Here is a 19,781-nt window from a genome sequence, read left to right as displayed (position 1 = left end):
ACGATTTGGTGTGTCCTGGCCTTTAAAGTGTGTGAAGTTCCTAGATTGCATGTACTTTTCAAAACTCGCAACTTTTAGAACTGTTTCATGGGCTTGTTGTCTACTGAAAGTTTTTTTGGAGAGATGTTTTGTCAGAAGAACAATCGTTATGTTGATAAACAACAGTACGGTCCATTGAACGCAGTGTACTTCTGTTCCTCACAGCCTCGTTTTCATTCCTTTCAAACATTAAATATGACTCTGCCTTGACCTAGTTCTGCTGAGATGACCCAACCTTAACACCTCAGCTAAACATCTCAGATTCTCAGATACGATTTCTGCCAAAACTCACCATGGATACTTTGTACTTCCCAGTTACTTCCATCTTAGCAGCTACAAAAATGCTTTAGATGCAGCCTGGTTGTCTTACCCATTTTTTATCTTCATTTTATGTACGTCATGCAAGAGACAACATCTCTTTAGGTGATATTGGAGAATAGTCTTTTTGAAAAAGAGGTCAGGTATCTAGGTATCTAGACTTTTCTCCATGTCAAAAAGTTTTGATTTCTTCCTTTTCTCAGGGGAGGGACGCATAAAGAAAAAAAAAACGTGGAGGGAAGTCAGTGGGTCTGTTGCTTCGCCTTCACCCTCAGTTGGCTCGGCTCTTTTTCCTCACCTCACGGACTCGCTGTCAGGAAGAAAGACTGAGCGAAAAATAGAAAAATAAAATTTGATTCAGTAAGGAAGGTTGGGAGAGCCAGGGGGCTCAATTACCACAGCAGCCTTTAAGTGCCTATTTGTTATATAATCGTCTCCTTAACACAGTTTTAAAGAGTAGAACAGGTTTTGACTACAAATAATTAACAGAGTTTTTACGTAGATCTCAATTAATTACCCCCATGTTACAGTGTATTGCATCACTGGCCTGCGAGTGTTGCCCGAAACCTCAAGACCTTCATAGTGTCACAGAATCTCCTTTTATTTCCAGCTATTTCTCCTCTTGAAGATCAAGGAAATTGATTTAACGAGTTAATTGTGTCTGTCTCACCTTTTCGCAGCGGACGATGGCTGTGGCGGCACTCTACGGGGTCAAAGTGGCATCATCACCAGTCCAAATTACCCCCAGGAGTACAACAACAACGCGGACTGCACCTGGACCGTGCTGGCCGAACCAGGAGACACCATCGCTTTGGTCTTCTCCGACTTTCAATTGGAAGAAGACTACGACGTTCTGGAGATAACCGGCACAGAAGGATCTTCTCAGTGGTGAGTGCCCAAACGTTTTGATTTACGTTTTTCCAGGCATTGCTGGGGAAACCGAAGTATAGCGCTCATCGCTAAGAGGCGAGAGCGCTTGTTGTGGTGCTGTTGGCAACGGGTAGGTGTTTTACGAGAGAGAGGAAGCCAGGAGAACCACAGTCATGAAACATCTCAGCACTTGTTCAATGGAACAGAACCAAATCACAGCTTGATTCAATTATTCAGCACATAATGCGCACAGAGCTTGGACCAAATAGAGGGGATAAAAACGTTGCAGTCCATCGCAAATCTTGTCTGGGGAGCACCGGAGTACTGTTCATTTATGAAAATGGTTTTATGGGCCTCTTAGCCTCCACGTTCACACAATTTCCTTTTCACACCCATTAAGTACTGTAACAGGCTCTCAGAAATTCTTATTGGATCGCGACAGGGACGTTTTTTTTGTATCAAGCTGTGGACACAAATGTGGCAGTCTAATAACACTAGATGAGGCAGTGTGTAATTTTTAGAATATGCTAGAATATTTTCTTCAATTTCATTTTAATATGCAGAGAAGGATGCCATTTTTAGGTTGATTCACTGTTTTCAGTATTCTTTTTTTTTCAGTTCTGTTGGAGATACTAGTTTTACAGAAATTATACACTTAAAGGGATAGTTCACCCAAAAATTCTGTCACTAATTACTCAATCTCGTCGTTCCAAACCCGTAAGACCTTTGTTCATCTTTGGAACACAAAGCAAGATATTTTTGATGAAATCTGAGAGCTTTCTGATCCAGCAATAGGGCTACAAAACGATTAATTGTGATTACTGATCGCATTCAGAATAAAAGTTTGTTTACATACTATGTGTGTACTGTGTATATTTATTATGTACATATAAATACACACACATACATGTATATATATATAAAAATGTTAGATTTGTATAGAAAATATTTATATTTATCCACCTTTTTCTGAATGCGGAAGTCTCGCCCTACTGGAACAGTGCTTTACATTTCCGATCTCTGGTGTTTCTAGTCAAATATTTTTGAGCCGGTAATATAATGTTAAACCTGCGCACATTTTAATATTTAGTTATGTTGAACAAGTTTCAATTCAGTTTTTCTTTTTCTACCCCATTTTAACATGGATATCTATGGAGACCAAAACACAAAAGCACCCAAATGGAAGTTACAATCCGTCATGGCGCCGTTCATCAGTTAATCAGGAAAAAGGTGTATATATAATATAAATTATATACAAGTATGAATATGTATACATACAAATAGTTTAAAAAATATGTACATATGTGTTTGTATTTATATATACATAGTAAATATACACAGTACACACACATATAGTATGTAAATAGCATAAACTTTTATTTTGAATGCGATCAATCGCGATTAATCATTTTGCAGCCCTAGACAGCAATGCAACTACCACGTTCAAGGCCCAGAAAGGTAGTAAAATAGTCCATGTCACAATAGTGGTCTAACGGTAATGTTATGACACTACAAGAATACTTTTTGTGAGCAAAGAGAACAAAAATGACTTTATTTAACAATTTCAATCAGTTTAAAATCAGAAAAAGATATATTGCTACTTCAGTTACATCAAAATTTTAACAAATTGAACCTCATGATAAATGTTGCATATGAAGAATTTCAAAGCACAGCATAAAGGAGAAGTTCAGTTCCAGAATTTACGGATAATTTATTCAACCCCTTGTCATCCAAGATGTTCATGTCTTTCTTTCTTCAGTTGTAAAGAAATTGTTTTTTGAAGAAAACTTTAGGATTTCTCTCCATTTAGTGGACTTCTATGGTGCCTTCGAGTTTGAACTTCCAAAATGCAGTTTAAATGCAGATTCAAAGGACTCTAAATGATCCCAGCTGCGGAAGAAGAGACTTATCTAGCGAAATGATTGGTTTATATAGACAGTTTATATACTTTTTAACCTCAAATGCTCGTCTTGTGTAGCTCTGCGTGAACTCTGTGTATTCGGATTCAAGGCAGTTAGGGTAGGTTGAAAAACTCCAATCTCATTTTCTCCTCCAAATTCAAAATCGTCCTTTAGAGCCCTTTGAAGTTGCATTTAAACTGCATTTTGGACGTTCAAACTCATAGGCACCATAGAAGTCCACTATATGGAGAGAAGTCCTGAAAGGTTTTGCTCAAAAAAACAATTTCTTTTACGACTGAAGAAAGACAGACATGGACATATTGGATGCCAAGGGGGTGAGTAAATTATCCGTAAATTCTTGTTTTGGAAGTGAACCTCTCCTTTAAGTTGACAGCTTTTTCTCAATAAAATAGTGACTAATTGGACCAACACTGGGGACTCTGAGACCAAAGCTCAGTTCCGTTGAGGCTGTAGATTCTGAACAATGAGCCAAATAAGTTGGCATGTAAATTAACACCTTAAGTCTGTAAGACCAATTAGAGTAGCCCATTTACTATGATGCCAAGAGCCTCACTGTTCCCGGGGTCCAGCCCTATACATGCTTAGGCCTTACTGAGTCGTGACACCCCTGCACTGGAGTCATGAAGCATGGGCGCACGTCTGCCTCTCCGACACGCTCTCTGAGGGTCAACGGAGGAGTGCTGAAGGAAGGTTGTTCCTGGCTGGAGGAGGCGATCGATAGACCCCACTTCTTTCTGTCCCCTTGCTGCCACCATGCATGGGGTCACTGCTGAGCCCTTAATTAAACAGGCAATTAACAAAGGGTGAGGAGCGAGCAGACGGAGGGAGACGAGATGGTGGCGTTCGACCTTGGCATGTTCTAGAAGCCTCAGGGAGAGTAAATAAAAAAGGAACGAACGACCCAGCACTAGAACTTCACGGGCAATTAACCAATGGAAATGCCCAAAAATGAACAAAAGAAGCATCAAATACTGTCAGAGCAGTCAATCGCTATATAGCTCCAGTTGGAAAGACAGGTTAGTTTGGTCTCTGAGGGACTGTGGAAGATGTTCTGCTCACTGAAGAGTGGATTTGTAGTGTTTAAATGCTGTAGAAGTAGAGTCCTATGATGTCCGTGATGTGGAAAACAAGTACGGAATCGCGCCAGTCTTAAAATCCAGTCAAAGAATGGAATATACTGTAGAATTTGGATGAAAATTTTGATGAGTAGATTAAAAAGTAATGTGTGCTTAAGAAATTACAATATTGACTAATATCTGTGAATATTAAACTGCAAAAGCACTAGAACTCTCTACTTATATTTTATCTACTTGATTTCTTTTATTTAAAAAAAACCTTGACCCTCTAATACTCACACTTACTTTTCTATTCTAATTGTTTTCTTTTTATTTAAAAAATGACTCTCTAACACTATTATTTCCTGTTCTTTTTCTGTTCTATCTACATCTTTTCGTTTTATTTATTATAAAAAATTACCCTCTGACACTAGTGTTCTCTATTCTTTTTCTGTTCTTTTCACTTTTCATTTATTATAAAAAACTACCCTCTGACACTAGTGTTCTCTATTCTTTTTCTATTCTTTTGACTTTTCATTCATTATAAAAAAATTACCCTCTGACGCTAGTGTTCTCTGTTATTTTCTATTCTTTTGACTTCTCTTCATTTATTTAAAAAAATTACCCTCTCACACTAGCGTTCTGTTCTTTTTCTATTCTATCTACTCGTTTAGAATAGTAAAAAGAAAAAAAAAAATCCTTGCTTCGTATAATGCATTAGACTAACCGAGACAAGCAATTCACAAATTAATTTAATAAAACTATTGCCAAATATGCCAAAATAAAGATTTCGTTTAACTTGAGGAAATTATGACAGAAATATAGTAATATAGAATATAGAAATACAATAATAATAATAATAATAAGAAGAAGAAGAAGAATAGTTTATGAATTTATTATTTTTTAGAGAATATTACACAATATCACTTTTTTTGTCAATTTTAAATTAAACAGTAAACCTTAGTTTTATTACCACCATTTTTGATAATACATTTTTGTATTAAAACAAAACACAGAATCAAATTCAAACAGACACAAAGCACAATTTCTGAAAGAAATAGGGGGGAAAAATGCGGTTTCATACACCACGTGAGATTCATCTCCAGAGCTGCTCCAAGAGTTTATTTCATAAGCATTTCACCACTTTATTTAATAAAACTATTGTCAGATACACATAGAACCTCTTCACTACATGGTCTTCACTTTGTGCCAAAATAAAGATTTGGTGTAACTTGAGGAAATTATGACAGAAATATAGTACTGTTAATATTTTACAGAACGTACAGTCTCTGTATAATAATAATAATAATAATAATAATAATAATAATAATTTTAATAATAATAATAATAATAGTTCATTAATACATTAGTTTTGTGGAATATCACACAATATTGTTTTTTTGTCAATTTTAAATTAAACAGTAAACCTTTTTCTGGTTTTATTACCACCATTTTTGACAATAAATTTATATTGAAACATAAAACACAGAATCCAGAAACAAATTCAAAAAGACACAAAACATAATTTCTAAAGGAGAAAAAAAAAATCATGATTACCTATTTAAAATTTTAATATATTGGTATTAGGGCTGGGCAATATGGCAAAAAAAAAAAAAAATAAAATAAATAAATCTTGATTTTTTTTTTTTTCAAGTAGTCAACTTGAAAATGTAACTACATGATTCAAATAATTTTTTTATTAACTCTAGTTAAATAGAATTCTATTTCAAGTACACCACACATGAAGTTGTCAACATGATCTAAATGTTAAACAAATCACTGCAAATCTGCAAATATCTTTGCACAAAAAATGCATGAACTACAACTACATCTTGTACAAACTTGTCTTATACATTATATCTTCAGAAATAATACTAGAAAAAAGCTTAAAAAAAAAAATCTCAAAAGTCAAGGTAATTCAAATTCAAAATGACTGAAGGTATTAACTATACTAGTTCCGTAAAAACAATGAACAGCAGCTTTCAGCCTGTCATCATGATGTAAACATGAAATATCAGACACATAGTAGTAGTGTTCTCCACAGGTTTTTTATTCAATTGCGCTGCTTTTACATTGTAAACATGGCCGCATTTGACAGTTGCACTCGTGTCTCTTGCAGCGTCTAATGCATGAAACGGCATTCTAAAAATGCGACACTCAAGTTAAAAGAAATTTACTCTCATCATCTTGCATGTTTTTCCTATGCCACTGCTCATGTCGCATGTTTGTTAACGCAGAAGTGCATTCTGCGTGAATGGCGCGTAGCGATATGAGCGTGTCACACGTGAGCAGTTAATCACATGCGCCAACATGTGGTTGGATCGTTCTTTTATCTTTACTGTTATCGTTGGCATATTGTCAAATTGTCTATTTCTAACATTTGGTAATATTTCTATTCAAAATTGTGATTTCTAAAAAATAAAATTGTGGCAAGCGTCCAGCCTTAACTGGTTGTTAAAGTTTAATGAAATCAATTGATTAGATAGCTTTTTAAATATTGAAATTGAATCATTAAAATGGAATTCAGAAAAATTAAAGCAGAAAACACAGTGTTTGAGATAAAACAAAGATGATTTTTAGGGTTCTACATGAGTTATCGTTGGCATCAGTTGCTGCTAATGTTTATCTCCAGATTTCTCAGATATGTAGCAGGCATTATGTACAGGTCCACGTAGGAAGTTTTACAAGTGTTTTCTTGTGTGTAAAGGTGAAGGATAAACTGGTCTCTAATATGAATGGTCATCCTTGTAGACACGCCCCCCAGAAGGAGAAATGTCAAAGGCTGTGTGCAAAAATCAATATGCAAGTGATCAGGAAGAAAAACAGTGCTGCTCTGTCAGGACCCGTTTCTATCACCCTGAGTATTTGATTGGCACAGGACGTGTCTGTGTGCTGTGCAGGACCCAGCAAACAACACGGGACACTCAGTCATCTGCTTGCCTATATTGAGTAGGGCAGCAGGGTTACCCATGAATCACTCCAAAGAGCCCCTCATTCCCTCTTTATCTCCTTTAGCACACATCCACTGAGCGGGAGAAACGCTACTATATCAACATGGGTATCCTGCTTGGTAAAACACATTATCGACACCACTAGAAGCAGATTCGTATGAATTCACATGATGTTCTACTAGGGGTGGGTGATATGGCAAAAATATCATATCACGATTTTTTTTCAGAAATATCACAATTTTATCACGATTCTTTATGTTGGTTTTACTGTTTTGCAAATTGTCTGAGCGGTACAGCCAAACTAATTTTCTTATTTTAAAAACTTTCAAAAGACTTTCAAGGTAACAAAGTATAAAACCAAAAAGAATAGCAGATATTTAGGCCAAAGTGAGCGAAGATAAAAAAAAAAAAAATCTTTGTCATTATTTTATCTTTGTTATTAAAAAAGAAAAACATTGCTTTGTTTTTCTGGTACAGTAGGTGTACTTAGCAGCAGCATTCAAGAAACTGAATTAACAAATACAAAAAGTGAAACACTATATACTTATACACTATATACTTCAATTGTACATTGATTCTTAGTAAAACAACTGTGTTCAAGTTCTTTAGTCAAGAGCAGTGAGTGATTTTTCTCTTTGTGTTTTGTTTTAATAACAATTAAAAGAATAGTTCACCCGAAAATAAAAAGTCATCTGTCTGTCAATTCTGTCATAGTGTTTTAATTTAATACCATCACTTACTCACTATCAGGTTGTTTTAAACCTGAGTGAGTTTCTTTTTTCTGTTGAACAATGTCTATTTGATGATTTCTGTTATTAAATTCAATGGGGACCAGCTACAGTTTGGTTATCCACATTCTTCAGAGTATCTTTTTTGTATTTAGCACAAGAAAGAAAGTAATACAGGTTTGGGACAACATGTAAGTGAGTAAATAATGACAGAATTATCATTTTTGGGTGAACTGTCCCTTTGATGACAAGCGGCAGCATGTTTAGTACTGTCCCTTTAAGAGCTGCACATCTAATATACAGACAGGCGTCTGTTTTTCTCTCAGTTGCTTACTTTCACTTTAAGCTTCTATAAACTGGTTTTTGAACGTTGACAACAAAAATGTCTCTAAGATCTGCTTTTTGAGAAATATCGTAGTATCATGCTATCTTATCAGCTGCAGTTCTGGCACCTCCGTCTCATTATACTGTACAATGCAACATACATTCACATCAGTGTTAACTCAGCGGTAGAATTGCACTCACGGGACACTGCACCTATTCACAATCACAAAAGTACATTATTTGCTTTAAAGCTTTGCCTGTTAAACATTTAATTCGTAGGGCCCTATGAAATCTGTTTTATTTTTTCCCAAATTCCAATTTATTTTTTTCTAAATTCTGTTTTTTTCCCATTTTAATTTTTCTCAACTCCCTTTTTATGGTTAAATAAAATTTTATTAAGCATGTCTAATTAATTAAAATAGTGAAACTTATACAATTTCACATCAATTTAATAAAGGTTTAACAAAAATTGCATGTTTAGGGCCCTGTGAAATGTTTTATTTTTTCTCACCATGTTTTATTGTTATCAAATTCTGTTTTATAGCATGTCTAATTATTTGAAAGCATACTTAATTTATTCAAATTTATTCTTAAAATAGCCTTATGAAAGGTTTTTTTTTTTTTTTATCCTCAGAAATTCTGTGTTGTGTATTATAAATGTTCTGGTTATCAAATGAAGGCATAAAACATTAATTTCATTAATTTCAAGTTAAACCAAATCTTTCATTTATACCCTAAAAAATAATGTTTGCTTCATTTTAGTTGTAGTAGTAATAGTAGTAATATATATCTGGCACAACATCTTCAAGTTAAACCGGACTTTTGTTTTGACGGGTTGCCGTGTCTACCTTTACATTTATGTGTGTATATGATATAACGCTAGTTTTCCTAAAATGGAATGGTCAAATGCTCATGAAGTGACTCTCAGCAGATATTGGTCACGTATTTATGTCCTCATTGAGTGAACAACAGTGTGTGTAGTAAACAAAACCGCTCTTCTGCTCCATTTATTAACACAGAGACACGCAGAACATGCAGGATTCACATAAATGGTATTTTTGCAGCGTAATATTTACAGATACTAGTCCATATTGCGGTTTGATTTAAGTGTAATGACCTACTTTTGATTAATTCATTCAAACTTTGACAAATTCTGTGCGCACATTAAAATCCTGTCAAATATCACCTAATTACTGATTTAAGTTATGTAGCATGTCTGATTACGCTAATATTGTCAAAACACACAAGGTTTACATATAAAACCATCATATCACACACTCCTATGTTCTACTCTTGACCTATTAGAATATTGTCATAGACTAGGCTTAGTGCAATAACGGATGTTCATATTCATTTGTTTATTGATTTTTCTTTATTTTATGCATTTCTTTTTTGTATGTTTGATACTTCAGAGATCCTGTAGTTGTTGCTTTGTTTTTTGCAGATCTGAGGCTCTCAGTCTTCTGGGTCTCCTTGATCTCTTGTTACTCAGCAGGGTTGAGAGTAGAGAGCAGGCCTGCATACCCTGGGCACCTAAACGCTGCCATAAGGAGTGTTTGTTATTTATGCATCTAAACAATGCTTTATTCCTTTCTCTTTCTCTAGCTCACCAGAGTCTCTGTCTGTACATCTCCACAGAGACTGACTGATGTTCAATAACTACTTGCGTTATTGATTACCTGTTTCTTCTCAACTGTGAGAGAGACTGGTATTTATAGAAAGCACTGGATTTTTGGGATGGATCCATGCCTCAAAAGGTCGTTCTGCAGCCTCTTTTTTTTTTTTTTTTTTTTTCATGAACACAGTGTTGTAAATGTGCTTGTTAAAATCATAATTTCTAATGTCCTGTGATATAAGAGGAGCAATTACATTTCGTCCAGCATATGGAGATTCTTAAATCATAGATGTTAAGGAATCTGAACAGGGCTCGAAATTAACTTTTTTTTTTTTTTTACTTGGTAGCACTTTTGCTCCCAAATTCAAAAAGTTAGGAGCACCAAATAAATATTAAGGAGTACCACAACTGCCAATTGCGAGGAATGGCCAGCAACATCCTGATGATTAATAGCTTCACCAGTCAAACCTGATCTTGAATCCTTTACCACTCACTTATTTTTAGTAATTACTGATCTTGATTCTTCATGGCTGATTCTGATTGCCGATGCTTTACAAACAAATGGGCTGATTTTGAAAGCCTTTTTTTTTTAATAATTATTTATTGCCTTAAGAAAGGGACAAAAAGAATGAAAATATGAGTACATGAACAAGATGTTTATTTTCATCCGGAACAGAGATTGGTTAAAAGAAAACGTTTGGAGCAAAAAAAGTCGGTTTTGAGTTCCAACTGAGCGTAATGTGAGTGATTGACGGCTAATATCAAAAATCTGCATTAAAGCTAAAAATGTAAAGATGAAGTTTAGTTGGTTATGTAAGCTAATGTTGGATAAAACGGCTCACTGTATCAGCTCACAGCAGTCATATACTGTGCAGTACTTAGCAAAAGTTTTGTAAGGAACTGAAAACAAGTTGCACCACAACAATTACTTGCACTCGCACAAATGCTCCCAAATATATGTTGAGGTTGCGCAGATTAAATTCCGGGACCATATGCGACCAAAACAGTTGCAATTTCGAACCCTGCTGAATTACTTTGAATTATTTAAAACACTCGTTAGACCAACAGTATTCCCTCAAATATAGCCCCAGCTATTTAGGAAAAATGTTGCTTATTTGTGAGATCCCAGAATGCATTGCAGCATAAATAAATAATGTGGCTATTGTTCTTGGCTTGTTTTTTTGCAGTTTGCTGACTTTATTCATGCTGCTGTTTTTGTATTTGTCATCGCTGATGATAAGAACTGATCTTTAAACTTAATTATGTTTGTTTATTGTCACTCATATAGAGGTTTGTATTAACTGATGAGGTCAAATACATATTTATCCATATTTAAGTATGAAGTGGTGACATTTATAGCATTGTTAATTGATGTAGAATTTATTAGCAGAACCTTTAGCAGATACTGAATAAACAAATATTATGATTATTACACAAGCATACACTACTGTATAAAGTGACTGACATTAGACATTTTATAGACATTTCTATTGCAATAATGGCTGATGAAAATTTACTTTGCTTTTACAGGAATATTTTATTTTAAATTGTATATTACAGGAATTATATACACTACTGGTCAAACATTTTTGTAGTTTTTTTTTCTTTTGCTCACAAAGCCTGCATTTATTTGATCTAAAGTACAGCAAACACAGTAAATTTTTGTAATGTAACTCTTTTCTATTGTAATATATTTTAAAATATAATTTATTCCTGTGATCAAAGCAAAATTTTCATTACACCAGTCTTCAATGTCACATGATTCTTTAGAAATCATTCTAATATGTTGATTTGCTGTTGAAGAAGCTGTTTATTATTGTCATTATCAATATTTAAAACAGTTGAGTACATTCTTTAGAAAGATCCAAAGAAAGATCCAAAGATCACCGTTTATCTGAAATACAAATCTGTATTGTATGAGGATGGGGAAGAAATTACAGAAATTAATACTTTTATTTAGCAGGGATGCTTTAAATTGATCAAAAGTTATTTATTATGCTACAGAATATTTCAGATAAATGCTGTTCTTTTAAACTCTATTCATTAATGAAACCTAAAAAAAAAAATCTACTCAGCCTTTTTTTAACATAATAATAATAAATGTTTTTGAGCAGCAGAATACTAGAATGATTTCTGAAAGATCATATGACTGGAGTGATGATGCTAAAAATTCAGCTTTGAAATCACAGGGAAAAAATACATTTTAAAATATATTTAAATAAAATGTTCAAAAAGTTTTGACTGGTATTGTATTTTAAAAAGTATTTAAAAAAAAAGCATTTTTTTTTTTTTTTTTTTTTTATATTAATTCACAGAATTTTTGTTGTTTTATGTTCATTTTTCGTTAATGTATAAAAAAATATATATATATATATTTCTTTTTATTTTTATTAAGAGAGAGAGAGAGAGAGAGAAAGAAAGACAAAATATTATTTGGGACTGCTTAACGTACCTCTACTACATGAGCTTTAATGTATGTATTTGCTAGATATCAAGAGTTAAAATCCCCAAATCAGAGTTTCTCTCTTAAAAGAATGCATTTTCTGCCAGGTATTTTGCTTAATTTTGCGATCTGGCAACCGAGCACAAGCGCTCGTTCTTCACTGCGTAATCTAAAAATATATCAAACAAACAGTGCCTTTGTTTTGTCTCAAGATGCACACCAGTTTGCAAATGTTTATTTTTATTTATTTTTATTATTTTTCTAAGTCCTGTCTGTAAAACTGGGCCTAAGACTGAATTAAAAATAGCTGACAAAATGAACACTGTTGTTGCTGTATTTTCGTAACCCCTAACTTTAACTGCCCTCAAATCTTTGGAATGATGGTATAAAAAAGTTTTTTTTTTTTTTTTTTTTTTTTTTTTTGATGTACCCAAGTTAGTCTAATTTCTAGTTTTAGAGAGACTAGATGGAGACCAGCTTGGCAAACAACCTTAGACTCATGTAGGTTATGCTGAATCTTTTAGATGCGTCAGTAGACATATACAACTCGGCTTCATTCAGTACTCTTTCATCTCCTAAAAATCTCTCTATACTCTCGTGACTGTGACTTTATTGCTTGCTGACGTACATCTTCCTTTTTAAGGTCTCCCGGCTGCGTTTTAACCTCCGCAGCATTTGTTTTTAGCCTGTCTCGGTCTCTTCATGCTGGAGACCAGGATGTTCCAATCCCGAGTCCTCAGGGAGAATCTGTCATTCTGCTGGCTGCCATTCACAAAACCCTGCGCGCTTCAAGCAATAACGCGCTGTTCGTTTGGATGCGGACAGAGAGACGGGTGTCGCGCATTTTGTTTTGCACATTTGGCTGGCAGCGGCGCAGGCTCAAGTAATTGCCCACTTGCTTTCCTGTCGCTCTCTTTAGATTACAGTCTGGATTCGCGTGACTGGCAGAGGATTTGTCATCTGCGTGCTGCACCATTTTTGCCTGGTTTAAAAAGATGGAGTTTTATTTTTTAAGAGGTGCTTAGCAAAAAAAACAAACCGAACCCTGAGAGCAAGAAAGCAACGTGCATTGTAAATCACCTTTTATTTCTTTATTTATCCAGGGAAACGTGTATGCCTCGGCTCATTGGTGGAGGAGTGAAGCGTACCTTCGTTTTTTCGGGGAGTGTTTGTGTTAAACATGACGGCTGATCGGCACTCGAGTCACGCAGATCCCCGCAGAGACAATTCCCTTCCTGTCAGTCTTTCCTCTGCAACCTCCCCCTCATTATTATTGAGATGCCATGAAACGTCAGGATGCAGGCAGGCTGCTCTAATTGTCAGATGAAAGTGTGCCATTCTGAAGTCGTTCATAATAAATGCCATTTCTTGTTTTATTTTTCTCCTCTGCCCTCTGGTTACCGTTTCTAAAATGCTGCGAATCTCGGCCAGTACAAACACTGGGGACGGAGGGTGTTGCGTTTCGCATGGAAATCTGAAGGAGTGTTGCAAATGTTCAGTTCTCCATGGTTTAGACACATGCCACGGATAATTACATCAGACTGTAAAAGCAGGTCAGCGTCTTACTGTGGAGGGGGATATCAATACCATTTCTCTACTGGATGCCTTTCTCGTTCTGCACTCTTCCTTGTGCTGTTTTTTTTTTTCTTTTTATGTTTCCTTCCTCCCGTTGTCTTGATATTTTTTTCCCCCTTTCTGATTGAAGATGGCTAGAGTTCAAACAGAATGAAATGTCTATCGAAGGGGGGATTCACGTTTCATGAAATGCACGGTTTGCTCTCAATTCACCCTGATCAAAATCAAATTCATCTTTGTAGATGAATGTATTATTTTCTAAGAAGACAGAAAACAAAATCTATATCATAACCAATGCAATGCATTGGTGTGTTTAACGGGATGTTTCACCTAGAACACAAAAGATTTTTTGAAGATTTTTGCTTCCAGTTTCTGTACTAATTTTTGTACAAATTATTCAAACTGAGCCAGCTGTTTTAAATGAACCTGTCAATACACAAATGAGCTGATTCTGAGTTGGGTTCATGACAGATGTGTTTGCTGTCAACTGGGGATGCACTGATTCTACATTTTGGGCTGATAAGCCAGTAATTGTTTTCTTGTTATTAATTATATTAAAAAAACATTTTTGTAGAGCTGGATTTTGACACAAATTTCATGATTCAATTAGAATCTGATTCACAAGCTTGAGTCACAATCCCATTTGATTTCTATGACAATAACGATTATGTGGGTAATCAGATAACCTGTCAATTATTCTGATAGTTGATCAGGTAATTGGATAATTATTATGGATAATTAATATATATATATATATATATATATATATACATACATACACGCATGCACATAAAGCGCATACATTAAACCTCCATTGCATATATTTATTTTATTTAATCATAGCGTTTGAGAATTCTTAATAGCATTGTCTTAGTATGCGTTTTAAATGGGTTTAATATGTGGAATGCGCCACTTCCGGTATTTTGCCGATTACTCGACACGGGCAAAATACCATCAAGGATTTTTTTATTTTATCTAAAACTCGAATAGAAATGAGAAATTGTTGTAGCCATATTTTGGATATGTGTACATGCCTAATTTTCTCAAGAGAAAAAAGTCTAAACTAATCTTGTAAAATATACATGACAGTCAGTTGGTACTACATTGCTATAATATTGAAAGTTAAAATGAACTAATTTATATACAAACGCTTAAATTACACTCAATTATGTTTTTATAAAAAACAATGGCTGCGTCCAAAAGCTTAGACAGCTGACTTGCTGCCTCGCTGCTTTATCAGTCAATGACTTTGCAAGCAGCATTTTTGCACAAAGGTACCTCATGAAACTGATTTCGGACATGCTTCTGAGGCAGCATAACGGTTTAATGATCTACAACAACATAGAACAAGTTTTGATGATGACTAAGCAAATATTTAATTACTGTAATACTGATTTCTCGTTAGAAAAAACATCAAAAGTGTAGCATATTTGTCAGAAATATGCATTTATACCAAACGCAACTTTCAGACACCATCTTATTTTTTTTAGCTCAACCGTCACGGAATGGAACGCACAGAATTGTGGGATATCAAAGGCAGCGAAGGATACATCCTTGCTGTTTTCAAAATTCAAGAGACGGGAAGAGAAACTGAATTTGTATTTGGACGTGCCTTGATGCCTTCCTGCCTTAGAATGTTGCCTCCGAATGCAGCATTTTAGAGCTTTTGGATGCATAATTACATAATTATATTTCTACTAAAAATTTAAATGGTGGCTGTCTTAAACACATGACAGATTTATTCAAACACGTTGAAGAACAGTATAAAATTATGAATATATTATATGGTGCATATATTTAGCAAAATGCTCCTCTCTAGAGTTAATTTTTCTAGCTTTGCTTACCTAATATATATATATATATATTTTTTTTTTTTTTTTTTTTTTTTTTTTTTCTGAGGTAAATGTAACATTATGTGACATTGTTTACAAGCTATTATATGGACCGCTTTGAGCGGTCGAAACAATGATTGAGTGATTACATGAGACAGGATACAGATTTTGGTAAGTTTTACTCTTTTTTTCAATATACCTTTGGATTCATTTTAATTTGATTTATTTTATTTCATTTTATTTTATGAAAGTGGTATCAAACTGGAGGAGATGATCAGTTCATGTGCGCTTATCACTTCCGCTTCTCTTGAACAGTGCATTAAACAGCGCCAAAACAGTATTTGTTGTTTGAAAACTGTAATAAAATAGACTGAATTTAAAATCTGAGACTTTGTTTCAAATCAAAAGTAACAAAGCACAAAGCTTATTGCGATTTATTGGATGGGAGGCACGCAAAAAAAGTTCCGTTCATTAACTGAAAACAGGCTAGACTAATCGATTCATGGGCACTAAGAATCATTATCATTTTGTTAAAATGAGAATCGATAAAAATCAAGAAATCATTTTTTACTCTGCCCTACTGTTTTGTCTTAAAACAGTTGTTACAAGTGAATAGCCATCATGAAACTATAATGCACAATAGGAAAGATGAATATTTATTTTTCTTGATATGCTAAATAATGCGTTTAATTACTCATTTTAAAAGACTGACTTAAAGTATGCTTGAAAGTTGTGTAAAATAGTGAATAACAATATAAAATGGTAAAAATAGTGACTGTTAGCACTTTATATGCTGTATCGACTCAATATTGACTGACACAGTTAATCAATCAGTCAGTCAATCAGTCAGTCATTATTTTGGCTTGACATGAGGGTGAGTAAATACCGACAGTCTTTGTGTGAAGGACTCCTTTATGTTTAAAATGACAAATGGCTGTGGTTCTATTATACACACGACTCAAAGATGCCTGAAAGCATCACATGTAAGTGTGGCATGTAACTCCGGTCGTCTTCTCCCACAGGAAATGACAAAGAAGGCGCTGTCAGGATGATGGGAGCGGAGTGCATTATCATTATGGTTTCTGGTTGTACTGCAAGCCGTTTCGCATAAGACTAAACAACGACATCGCGCCAGGCTTCGTGACATTGCCGTTTCAATTATACCATGAGATGTGCTACTCTGCATGTAAAGTATATCCTTCTCATCCTCGCAGAAAGAATACACACGTATACCCTCCATGAATAATACACAGGACCATATGTTCTGGAGGAGTATGTGCTAAGCATGCAAGCAGAGATCACATGCAAGCATATGTGTTTTGGTTACGGCTTCTCTCTATTTTCTAGCCAGTGATCACCTGGGACATGAGAACTTGCGGTTTTAAGACTGCAATGTTTAATAAGTAAATCCACACTACATCTTCTAGATTTCTGCTTGTGTAAATGCCTCAGAGGCGCAGATCATCTTCTCACCCTCTTCATGTTTCTACCATGTCTTTGCTGAAGCAGCGGAATTAAACCGAAACTATGTTTTGGCTTCCCATCAAGGACAGTGTGAAATCAATAGCTGTCTCTTTAGTCCGCCTGATGCACTTATCAATTTTTTTCCTCCCTCTTTTTGTGAGTCATGTTTTATTTAGGCATGTGTTGGTCTAATGTCTCCATTTGAGCCGAGCCATCCATCAAAACGGCACGGATGACCAGCGCTTAGCTGGTGTCTGGCAAAATCAGATTGTTTACACACATCCACTCGGCATGTAAAAGGCATCACTCTCACACTTCTACCCATCTGAAATCAAAATCGACAGGAGCGGGTGAAGAAAACGGTCAGCAACTCTCATTTTTAGTTGCTCCCTATCAGTGTCATGACCTAAATCAGCATTTTTTCCCCTCTTGGAATGGTACAAGGGAGGGCAAAGTGACACAGCGGTACATCTGAATGAGGTGACGGAGCCTATAAATATCTTTTAGGGCATTCTGTGGGACGGGTGGGTGTGAACCCGTTGATTCTGCTCTAAATTGACCCCTTCTAGATCCTGGCTTGGGCGTTTGGCCCGCATTGGAAAACTGCAAGATGGACTGGAGTGTGTTCGTAAGCACGTTTGCTGTTGCGTTTGCAGCTTTGTTCGTTGTAATGATAGACGTGGACCGTACTATGAGAGATTAAAGGTAATGGATTAGATCAGCCCCTCATTTCTCACTGCTGATTACCCAGCACTCCTCTCATTTTTATAGATGCCGGTCGACTGGGATTGGCTCCAGTTTGCTGGATGTGTTTCACAGGCATTGCTAAAGTGCACACACTGCGTGACAGCACACTGAGCAGCTGCAGTAGTTCTTATTGCCTGCAGCACAAAAGCGAGCAAGGTGTGTAGCGGTCTTGGCAAGTAGCTGTCTGATCACTTATTCTTTCTGACTAAAGATCATTAGCTGTGAGGGAACCGTGGGGCGGCTTGAATTGGACAAACCTCTCAACTTTTCTTTTATGTTTTAAAATTGGTTGATTTAAAATTTTAAAACTGGATGACATTAGGTTTTGAATGTTTATAAAATTCTTTTTGTCAGAAATACATTTAAAGAGATAGTTCACCCAAAAATTCAATAATTGCTGACTCTCGTTTTGAACCCATAAGACCATCGTTTATTATCAGAATACAAATTAAGATATTTTATTGAAATCTGAGAGCTTTCTGACCCTGCATAGGCAACAACACATCTGATACGTTCAAGGCGCAGAAAGGTAGTATATCGTTAAAATAGTCAATGAAACTACAAGAATACTTTTTGTGCGCAAAGAAAACAAAAATAACGACTTCATGCAACAATTTTTCTCTTTCTTGTCAGTCTTTGACACGTGTTCACGACAGTACCACAACAACAACCAAAAAACGCCAAACCCAGACTCGTCCATCAGACTGCCAGATGGAGAAGCGCGATTCGTCACTCCAGAGAAAGCGTCTCCACTACTCTAGAGTCCAGTGGCAGCGTGCTTTACACCACTGCATCCGACGCTTTGCATTGCACTTGATGTATGGCTTGGATGCAGCTGCTCAGCCATGGAAACCCATTCCATGAAGCTCTCTGCGCACTGTTCTTGAGCTAATTTGAAGGCCACATGAAGTTTGGAGGTCTGTAGCAATTGACTCTGCAGAAAGTTGGCGACCTCTTCATACTATGCGCCTCAGCATCCGCTGACCCCACTCCGTCAGTTTACGTGGCCTACCACTTCGTGGCTAAGTTGCTGTCGTTCCCAAACGCTTCCACATTCTTATAATACAGCTGACAGTTGACTGTGGAATATTTAGGATAGAGGAAATTTCACGAATGGACTTGTTGCACAGGTGGCATCCTATCACAGGTCCACGCTGGAATTCACTGAGCTCCTGAGAGCGACCCATTCTTTCACAAATGTTTGTAAGAACCCTGGCCATGGAAGTGATTGGAACACCTGATTCCGATTATTTGGATGGGTGAGCGAATACTTTTGGCAATATAGTGTATATATATATATATATATATATATATAACAAAAACACTAAACACCTTCACCTTCACACACATGAAACTGAAATAATGAAATAATGCAATGAACATTAATTTAACAACATTAGATGTAATATTCTACCCTAATTGGCTGATAAGAAAAAACTAAGAAAGAGTTATTTTAAGCAAAAAAAAAAAAAAAAACACCAAATGTGAAATGTAACGCGGGGGATGTCTGGCAATGTCAATTTACAGTTATTCACTTTAAGTTATACAGTCTTTTTCCACTTCCAAAAACGTTACACTACTGTAAAATTATATGTAATAACCAATACAGTTTATCACGCTATTTAGTAGGGGAACTTCCTGTTAACCAGTTAATCGTTTTTTTTGTTTATTTTGTTTTTGTTTTTCACTGTAGCATTTTTACAGTCTTTTACCATTAAAATCATGCTCATTTTTAGAGTGTAGCTTCATAACATTACAGTTAAACCACTGATGTCACATGGACTATTTTATCGATGTCCTTACTATCTTTCTAGTATCTTTCTAGTATCTAGTACTATCAAATAGTCCTTACTATTTGAGAAAGGTCTTACGGGTTTGGAATGACATGAATGCGAGTA

At 35.5% G+C, this 19,781-nt stretch overlaps 1 protein-coding gene across 1 annotated transcript in view; it reads left to right on the top strand.

Annotated features, from left to right (window-relative positions):
• The window catches only part of csmd2 (CUB and Sushi multiple domains 2), a 385,015-nt gene that overhangs the window by 116,623 nt on the left and 248,611 nt on the right, over window positions 1-19,781 (top strand). The window contains exon 5 of the mRNA XM_051136347.1: window positions 1,038-1,245. Within this exon, the coding sequence (XP_050992304.1) occupies window positions 1,038-1,245 (208 nt within the window). The remainder of the gene's footprint in view (window positions 1-1,037; window positions 1,246-19,781) is intronic.

The sequence above is a fragment of the Labeo rohita genome, chromosome 19, assembly GCF_022985175.1.
Source record: "Labeo rohita strain BAU-BD-2019 chromosome 19, IGBB_LRoh.1.0, whole genome shotgun sequence".
NCBI classification, from domain to species: Eukaryota; Metazoa; Chordata; class Actinopteri; order Cypriniformes; family Cyprinidae; genus Labeo; species Labeo rohita.
The sequence above is the reverse complement of the archived record's forward strand: the minus strand, read 5'-3'. Positions and strand labels throughout refer to the sequence as shown.